Raw genomic sequence first — 9,711 nt, 5'->3', positions numbered from 1 at the left:
CACACACACACACACACACACAATGAAAATTATAAAATTTGATAGTTTTAACTTTCCTTTGCAATCCGAGTCCTTTTTACATTTTTCTCATTTTTACTAAAATTTCAATTTTTATTAAATAAAGGTTTCAACATTTGAGTTAAATTATTTGGTAATATAATAGAGATATTAAACAGTAACACTGAATTTTTCCATATTTTTTGAAAGTCTAGAACAGCAAAAAATAATTTGGGCTACACAAAAAAAATCCAGATTTTACAGACGGAGATGATAAATATATGATTGCAGATTGAGGACTAATATATTACAATATATAAGAATTAAAATATCTTAGGTTAAATATCAGTATTACATTTTTTAAGAAAACATAAAAATGTACACATATATAATTAGAAAATTTTTAATAATATAAAAAATTTTTAATAATTCAAAAAATTAGAAATAAAAAATCACAATAGAATAATATAATTATTTTGAACAGTTTTTTTTTTACAGAAGAAATAATAAATAATTGCTTCTCTTAATTTTATCTACGGTTTTTCTTAATTAATTCAAATTATTCGCAAGCTATTCACAGAGGGCAACATTAGATATTCTTAATTTGAAACAGATAACTATTAAAAATCTAGATTACATTTTTAAAATATTTTGATTTTTTGTATACATACATGAGATGTTCTTTTACTTCAAAATAAATAACCACATGCCTGAATTTCAAAGATTATTTTAAAAATCTAATAATTTTATATTACGTTACATAAAATCATAATATTCTTGAAAATATTTTTTCTTTAATTATAGGCGTGGGTATAGTAGGTAAATTACATAGTAAGTAAAGACAATTAAATTAGTCTAGACAATTTTTATAAATACTGAGAAATGTGTGTGTGTGTGTGTGTGTGTGTGTGTGTGTGTGTGTGTGTGTATTCATCAGTTATGTTAATGAGCTTAATAATTGACAAGAGTGCATAAATATGTACATTATATATGTGCTACTTTAAATACCTGTATGTTTAAGTATAGAAATTATAATATATACCGATAATGTACTAATTTGTACTAATGTAGAATATCAATCAAAGTATAAACATGTTGCATCTTCCAATAGTAAAAAAAGAAAGCAAAATCTTATCATATTCAGAGAAAGCAATAGTCACTTACAACGTCCCAGTTGGATTCGATGACACCATCGGGATCCATTCCAGGAGGTCCATCGTATGTGGGTTGTTCACTTTCACTAGGACCATTTTTTGAATCCCCCGGCCATTGATCATCATTTCTGAAATGATATTAGATAGGATATTAGAACAAGTAATAAGAATATACATACAGATAAGATTAACAATATTAAATGTTAAATCATGAGTCACATACTTTTATAAGATAATTAGTAAGTTTTTGACATTGTAAATAAATTGTAAAATATACTTGATATATATTTACAAAATATAAGACTTTAATTTTATTTTCTTGCAATATACATTAATTTCTGATATAGAGAATACATTTTCAACAAAGAGACATCCAAATTTAAAAGGATTAAATTTCTATAGTACAAAACATAAAAAAAAGAAACATAAAATCATGTATTACATTTTTTTATGTCCGTAATAAATAATCGAACTTTACGTAAGAAATTTATAAAGATCTTAATAAAGGTATATTGGTGTATGCATCAGCATTTAAAACTCATTCAGAATTGACAATATCGGTCACGGCGATTAGGCGATGACAAATCACTTTAAATCCACGTGACCTTGAAAACCGAACTTTTAATTCGATCCCACGAAGTACATCGTCTGTCGAGAACTGTACGGTTCGATGGCCATTTTTACGTTTCGCACGGTACAACTGGTACAAGCAAGTCGGCGGAATCGAGCCCGCGTGGAGGCGGCATGAGGATCGTCGTTCGTCGCGCTATAATCGCTCTGACAGTGACTCACGCGGAAGCGTGTTTCAGACGCAAGACGTGTCGGCTGGCGCCGAGGCCAAGGGAGCGTGCGACGACGACGATTGCTATGCGTCCAGCAATGCGCGAGGAGCCTCGGGTGACTGGCGGGTCAGCGCGATTGATTTTTTTTATGTCCTCCCGACACAGAAACCGCGCGAAAAAGCGACATTTCCATTACGTAATTGCACGGCCGGATCGGAGAAAACGTGCTCGCTCGTCGAGCTCGCATACACGGAGCGGACGAGAAAGAGAGCGCTTGCTTCACCCACGCTAACGGCGTCGGAGCGCATGCATGCATGCCGTCGAGTCGCCGTGCTCGCTCGCTTCTATCGTGCCACGCGGTCCTCCGCCGCGATATCGCGACGAGGAGGTTAAGCGGCGGGTCGACGTGGACGGCGTGGATCGTGGCTGTTAATCGCGCTGAGGGCAATGTGACAAAAACGAATGCACGCCATGTTGTCAGTCTCGTGTCCCCCGTGCATCCGTCCGATCGCGGTATACTGTTCTTCGCGGACGTATTTTAATCCGTGTACGCGTAAATTTCGCGACGCGCGCGATCCACGACGGCGTCGGCATCACGGTGATCACGGCGCGCCGCCAGAACGCGAGCGCGGTACGTCGTTACGCTGAAAAAACGTTCAACTTACCTTCGTTCTGCAGTATGCGACATGTTCAACTCGCGAGAGTTCGACAGAAAGGAAGAGCTCGAGTGGCGTCACGAGGAGTATTCTAGAGACTACCACGCTATGGCGCTGCGCACGGTGTTCGGAAAGCACCGGTGTGATGAGTTTTCGGTAGACGTTTAGCTTCGTATCGACGCCGAAATTAACACGTCGATTGGCTCGGTTGCACCGTAATGAATCGTGACAATCAAATCAGAATTTTTCTCGCAAATGTAAGTGATTTTAAAGTTATTCCACTTGCCGATTGTTATCGCGCATGACGGAAATGACATTGCTATTCTGGCGCTTTATAGCGCTCCGAAATCGTCGTGGTGGGATCTTATCGTGGGAAATATGAACGATTAAAATAGCACACAAAATTATAATTATAATGCGTTAATGTAGAATTATATTGTAATCATAATTAGTCATTAAAAAATATGAGTTTATTATTTTATAATTAATACATGTAAGTCTCTTACATGTATAACAATACAAACGTTTATCTTGTACAATATGTACAAACTTAGATATTATGATCTTTATTCAGCTGCTCTTAATTAATTAATTTAGGTTTCAAATACACATTTAAATCTCAGAGTATTATGTTCTAAAACTATGGAATGCCTATTTAAATATATATGACCATTAGAGTTTCAATTTGTCTAATTTGGAAACAATTTTTTATAAAGAAAATATTTAAAAAATTTAATTGAACTTTGCAAATTAAAACTGTAGATAAAAAAATTAAAATAAAAAATAACAGCTTAAAAAGTTAATCGTAAAATGTAATTTACTTGTTTTGTTTTCATAGGTTTTTTTACTATTCGAAAATTAACTCGCGAAACACATTATAACTTCTATATAAAAAGTACCCATGGAAGCCTTAAAAGTATTATACGGAAACTATAAATATAATTGACATTTTTATTAAAACAAAATCGATTCTGTAAATAGATCAATAATTTGTAGAAAAAAAGAATACTTGTTATCTTAAAATATTCGTATGCGTACATTTACAAAACTTTATACATATATTATATAGAATTTTTATATCTATACATGCATTTATTAAAATAATCTATTATAGGAAAAATATATATACTAAGAAAATGAGTAATAAAATTATATTTTAATCAGTGCATACCTTATATATTTTAAGTAAATTATTTGTTACTTCTATTGAAATGCATAATTTCCTTTGTCTGTAATTTATATTGAATTTTTGATCAATTCATAGCTTCATGTAAATTTGTATTTAAATGGTTTGTATTATGATTTGTGTGAAACAACAATTTCACAAAGTTGTTTGTACTTATGTCTGCAGGTATTTCTAGATAATCGGTTTAATTATATAAAAGCACAACCAAGAATTAAGAGCAATATCGCAATTGGAAAAATCATGTACGCGCCCATTCGTGGCTGACAAATAGAAATTAGTATGCCAGCGTCGTCCATTTCATTATGCTCTATACCGTCCTTAGTTGGTATTTCGACAATTACCCTATCCGCTGACAACGGGTTTATACGAAATGAGCATTTAGTTTGATTAATACATGACTTAGTCACATTTTCATATTGAAAAGTCGGTTTATATATATCAAAAATCGCATAAATATCATTGGACACAATATCGTTATCACTATAAAAAATATAATAATAATAACCATCTTGTTCCACATGGTGATTTGCCTGTATGTGTTTACTATTAAGCAAATAGGAAATGTTAGTACATTGATCTGAAGGTTGAAATTCATGAGCTAACAATATTTCACCATTGTAACAATTTAATAAATCAGTTTCAAAACTGGAAATAGATGACTCTTCGTTAGAATCAGATGTATAGTTTTTGTCAGCATTTCCACCATGTTTAATACCTTGATCTAATAAGGATGGTGGCTTTATGAGTTCTCTACTTCTTTTAAGTCTTTTGGTATCCATTTCATCTCTCTCTTTTATTTCTTGTTCCTTTCTGTCATTAATTATATCTGAATTTAATGTTTCTTGTAATTTTTGTATTCGCATTTTTTTATTGTAATTATAGACTCCTTTTCTTCTTTGCTTTGTTCTTTTATTTTTATTTATATTCAACATATGACGTTTAGTATGTCTTCCTTTTCTAGTGTTATTATTCATACTTTCTTGCTGATCACCTACATATTTATCAAGATAAGACGTTGTAGTATGATACAATGTCTCTAAATGTTCTAAACTCTTCATATATGCTCGTGTGTCATTTTCTAGATTTGTTTCGGAAATTCTTTCATTTTCAGAATTTGTATTTACAGCTGATTTATCTACGTCATTGATATTGTGTGTAGGTTTAGTAAGTTCAATTGTGGTTGTTTCTTTAGAATCAATTTCTTGTGCATTTGATTCATATATTATTTTAACTTGTTTGTTCGCACCTGGAAAGAAAATTTCTTGCGACTGCTTATTAATATTGTGTTCCAGCAGGCCACAAGTACGTAGATTTTTCTGTCCTTTCACTACCAATATGGAAGCTCCTTCGAATCTGAAAATATTTTAATTTCTTTTATATATGTGGTATCCCATAAATAAATAAAATTCAAAGATTTATATTAATAGATTATGTCTCTATAAATCATAAAAAAAATATATTTCGTTCAATTTTCTTTACCTTGAACACACAGAAAGCACTACAGTTGCACTTTTTAATAAATAAAATCCCCAGTATTCCAATGTATCATCTGGTAAATTCATGCTCTTTTTAAGTCTTATATGTTTTCGTTTTGATGCTATCTCTGGTCGATGAGTCATTTGGAAAGCATTAAAAGTGCCATTCATTTTTAAAGTATGTTCCTATTAAAACAAGACATTCTTTAAATTAATTTACACTTTGTTTATGAAACATGACAACAAAATACCAAATTAAGAAAAGATTAAATACTAGATTAAAAGGACATATCTTCTTAAATAACAATTATAAGTATTGATTCATACTTTCTTGGTATATATAATATATGTAGATATTTAATAAAATTTTAGATTAATTTTATCTATATTAATATTTGAGTAAACGATATACATGCACAATTTTAAAGAAATGATAACGTTAAATATTAGATATTTACTTTTCTTTTCTTACCGAACAAAATATTGTTGAAATCCCATCGTTGATTTCTATAATATCGGATTCTGTTACAGCATATGCAACATCAGCATAAAAAATATGCCGTAGATACAAAGGAATTATTATAAGTAGGAATGGCAGAACAGCTGTCAACATGCACAAAATTATCAATCTTCTTACAACATCCATTTCTGCTATGCCTATTAAACAAAATTGACAATATTATATATCATTAACGTTACTTGAAATATTAATGAGCTGAATTACTTATATATATATATATATATGTATTACATTGTCTTTTTTAAATTGATGATACTCTATAGATTATATATATTTAACTATTTCTCAAAATATAAAATCTTAAAAAAATTAATATTAAAATTATAATATAATAAAACAAGCAATATATTTATATCTAAATATTTCATATAAATACTTGTTATATAATTATTTCTAAATGTTTTTCTGTTTCTGATTAATATTATAAATTTGAGTATTAAAAAAATGATAAACACTTGAAAGTATATATTAATACATATTTTTATATACATTTAGAAAAAAAAATATATATATATATAAATTCTATGAGTGGCATTAAAATTATTATCATATATTATTATACTCAGTACAAAAATAAATAAAATGATTTTTAAAAAATCACCTTTCTACACACTCTCCAAATTACTATTAAGATTATAAATAAAAACACTTTTATTCGTTTTAGAGGTTATGTTTTCTAATTTATTTAATAAAAAATATAAGCTTTGTTCACATATATAAGTATCAATAATTATAATACTTATAATCTTAGTATATACAATACATCATTCAATAAGTTTTAAGTGTGCTTACAATTACAAGTTAATGGTACAGGCCTTTTTTATATCATCCGATCCTCTTTTAAAAAAAAATAATTATCCGTAGCCACCGTTTCATTATTTAGAGAATTTCGATATTCTGGGATTGGTTTATTTTTAACCAAATACTAATTGAATTTATTTAACAAAAGAGGTTAGGCATTAATGAAAACTGCAGATAGAAACTGGATTCTATTGACAGTCTGATAAGGAAAATACATGATTAGGATTCGACCAATGTCGTAGCTGACTCGCCTGTTATACTGATACACGAATGACATTTTTTAAATGCGTAGATAATTACAATACTTGTAGAAACTAATATATCGAATCGATACTTTTAATAAGACATTTCTTCTAGCCTATTCAGAATTAACGTTCTTCAACGAAAAACGAATCGAGGAAAGATAATTATTCCAATTAAGATTGAATATTTCTTTTTGTAATTACATTATGTAAATTAAAATTCTATTAAAATTAAATTTATCATTCTTCTTCTACTCTTCATTCTTTTCTAGATTTTATTATTAAAGACGCTGTATATCAACCTTAATATCTTTTTTACATGTAAATTCGATTTTTATGTATAAATTTGTTAATACAATGAATTTAGCTCTATAACTTCTTATCCTCTAATATAAGAAATTATATAATAATATTTCAATATTTGTAACTGTTTTATGAACACATAGTTTCTCTAAAAAATTTTCTTAGCATTTCCTGATTCTATATTTTTTTAAATATTTGCGCTTACCCTTTCTACACTTTCTCTTTCCTCTCTCATTTGTCGGGAAAAAGATTTTCTAGTTTACATTGAAATCTCTTAAAAGAACCAATAATATTTCTATTACTAATGATTAAATTTCCGGAATTCAACCGTTGAACGATAGAAGATTTGTAATAACTTTAAATCTCAATCTGAACTTGTAAAATATTTTTATACATGAACAAGTATTTATGAGCACTCAAATCATTAAATGATAAAATGTTCATTAATGTAAAATAAAAAATTACATAAAATAGAGATTAAAATATTCTTTAATTTTTTGGGTCTATTTAAATTATATTTTAAGAAAATCTGAAGATATACATAATATGTAAAACATTAAACAAAACAAAATAAAGAGCCTATTGAAAATATTACTACATTTATATATACATATACTTCCGTGTGTGTGTGTGTGTGTGTGTGCGCGTGTGCGTGCGCGTGTGTGTACATAATAAATTTTTCTAACTTACTTTTTTTTTAAATAAAAAGAGATTATTACTACAATTATATAGCACATATCCCTGTACTTAAAAAATAATGCTACCTATTGATTTATAATAATTGTCTTTGGTAGCAGTATGACGTTCAGATATGTCAATCTGATTTAATATTGTTTTTCCAAATAGTATATCCTTATATACCTAAAATATGAAATAAGTCATTATTTTTTCTTATTACCAATTTTATAGTGAATTATAGATAAATTCCATTTATATAAATTCTATTACTTGTAATATTTCATTTGCGTCATATCTTTCTTTAAATCTTGCTGAGTAATCATCTTTGAATGCTGTATTCATTAGAGTGGCATGCAATTTTATTTTTTCGTATTCTTTCTCCATTAAACCTAAAATTAAAAATTATACAATTAAATAAATGAGATATTACAGTTAATATTAATAAAAATATATATATTTTAGAAAATTACATAATCAAAAAAATTAACATAATTATTGTTTTGATCAAAATTGCATAAAATATATTTCAAAGATATTTAATTCTATGTTATATAATAGATATATAATATCTATTATATGTGTTATATAATAGATACATAATATCTTATTTACCTATCTTAATAAAGTATTCAGCAACTTTATCAACGAGTTCTTGCAATTTTTCGTTGGGTGCAATTTGTGCAAATAAAACTTTAACATCAGTAGGATCATCATTCATACATGCAACTCCTTGTAACTGTATATTTATTGACCCCGTTTCTTCGAGAATAGGACTGTAGTAGATTATATAATTATTTAAACATGTTTGAAATAATTAAAATCTATCATATTTATGATACTGTAATATGTAATTACAAAACTAAATTATATAATATTAATTCAATTAATATCATATAATTTAATTTTGCAAGATTAATTATACATAACATGCTATTATTATAGAAAGTCAGATATCTTACTCTATAATATTTTCTTTACAATTTGTGAGAGCATCGATAGCATGCTTTTTCTCATTATCATCAAATAATTTAAGCATGCCAATGGTAAGGTGTAACTTAGATGGATTTTGAAAAAGTGATTCATCAATATTGTGTGTAGTTTTGTTATACTTCTCCAATATATCATTCTTGAAAGAAATATATTTATCAATTATCTCTTTTTTATTTAATGGGATTGACAAAAAGTGTGTATAACGTATCTTTTTCTTTGAGGCTTCTATTAGTAAATCAATTCTATGTCTTGCAGATATTATAGCTTTACGTTCCCGTGCAGTAATAACTACAAATAAATATATGATATTAAAAAATTAACTAAATTCATGTTTTTCTTATATTAACGACTGCATTTTGTAAAGAATATGATATACGTGATGTACAATCATTTTATCCTTGTTATTCATTGAATAAACAAGAATAAAATCATACTTCAAGCACATCATATGCTTTACAGAATTAAAGGAATATCAAATGATTTTTACCAATGTTTCCATCTTTTCCTTTTTTTGGTATATCAATAATTGTTCTTGTGTCATGTTCTAATTTCTTGCGTGTTAAACCTTTTGTACCAATTATGTGTGGGTAAAAAATTCTAAAACATTGTAATAAAATGATAAAATACAAATTATTACTATGTTAAACAATCTTTATATATAATTAAATTTTGACTAATATTATAATTATGATAAAATAATATTTAAAATAATTCTCACTTGGGTACATAAAAAGTATGCTTAAATAATGTGTCATGAGGAATTATTTCTATATCAGTTTCAGATTCCTCATTTGAACAAATTGATTCTTTATCCTCCATATATGGAGCTGATGTATGAATGTTTTTCCAGGCAGTATTTTCGTAAAATCTATAGCAGCGTCCATTAACCCAAATTAATTCTGGTTCTAACACATCCATTACATAAAA

At 28.1% G+C, this 9,711-nt stretch overlaps 3 protein-coding genes across 5 annotated transcripts in view; all 3 read right to left on the bottom strand.

The window, feature by feature from the left end:
* eIF4A (eukaryotic translation initiation factor 4A) overlaps positions 1-2,695 on the bottom strand; it is a 6,525-nt gene extending 3,830 nt beyond the window's left edge. For both annotated transcript variants that reach the window (XM_018505270.1, XM_018505269.1), the window contains exons 1-2: positions 2,599-2,695; positions 1,162-1,279 (exon numbers count right to left, since the gene is read on the bottom strand). In XM_018505270.1, the coding sequence (XP_018360772.1) occupies positions 1,162-1,279; positions 2,599-2,621 (141 nt within the window). In that variant the 5' untranslated portion in view covers positions 2,622-2,695. The remainder of the gene's footprint in view (positions 1-1,161; positions 1,280-2,598) is intronic.
* Positions 2,696-3,824: 1,129 nt separating this feature from the next.
* Positions 3,825-7,861, bottom strand: LOC108759706 (uncharacterized). The gene is made up of 4 exons (XM_018505271.1): positions 7,807-7,861; positions 5,723-5,907; positions 5,255-5,436; positions 3,825-5,128 (listed from the first exon to the last, which is right to left on the bottom strand). The coding sequence occupies exons 2-4, from the start codon at positions 5,894-5,896 to the stop codon at positions 3,964-3,966; spliced, it is 1,521 nt and encodes a 506-aa protein (XP_018360773.1). The 5' UTR covers positions 5,897-5,907; positions 7,807-7,861; the 3' UTR covers positions 3,825-3,963.
* LOC108759707 (activating signal cointegrator 1 complex subunit 1) overlaps positions 7,784-9,711 on the bottom strand; it is a 2,760-nt gene continuing 832 nt past the window's right edge. The window contains exons 2-7 of one of the 2 annotated variants that reach the window (XM_018505272.1): positions 9,503-9,711; positions 9,272-9,381; positions 8,754-9,072; positions 8,407-8,567; positions 8,065-8,183; positions 7,784-7,977 (exon numbers count right to left, since the gene is read on the bottom strand). In XM_018505272.1, the coding sequence (XP_018360774.1) occupies positions 7,864-7,977; positions 8,065-8,183; positions 8,407-8,567; positions 8,754-9,072; positions 9,272-9,381; positions 9,503-9,702 (1,023 nt within the window). In that variant the 5' untranslated portion in view covers positions 9,703-9,711 and the 3' untranslated portion in view covers positions 7,784-7,863. The remainder of the gene's footprint in view (positions 7,978-8,064; positions 8,184-8,406; positions 8,568-8,753; positions 9,073-9,271; positions 9,382-9,502) is intronic. The other variant, XM_018505273.1, reaches the window with a different exon arrangement.

The sequence above is a fragment of the Trachymyrmex cornetzi genome, unplaced genomic scaffold (genome assembly GCF_001594075.2).
Source record: "Trachymyrmex cornetzi isolate Tcor2-1 unplaced genomic scaffold, Tcor1.1 scaffold203, whole genome shotgun sequence".
NCBI classification, from domain to species: Eukaryota; Metazoa; Arthropoda; class Insecta; order Hymenoptera; family Formicidae; genus Trachymyrmex; species Trachymyrmex cornetzi.
Note: the sequence above shows the minus strand (reverse complement) of the source record. Positions and strands in the feature narration are given on the sequence as shown.

Coding starts and splice junctions, on each gene's coding strand:
- LOC108759706 (XM_018505271.1), bottom strand. CDS start 5,896: ATGGATGTTGTAAGAAGATTGATAATTTTGTGCATGTTGACAGCTGTT. Junction 5,437..5,722: donor TTTCAACAATATTTTGTTCG/GTAAGAAAAGAA, acceptor TTGTTTTAATAG/GAACATACTTTAAAAATGAA. Junction 5,129..5,254: donor GTGCTTTCTGTGTGTTCAAG/GTAAAGAAAATT, acceptor AAATATTTTCAG/ATTCGAAGGAGCTTCCATAT.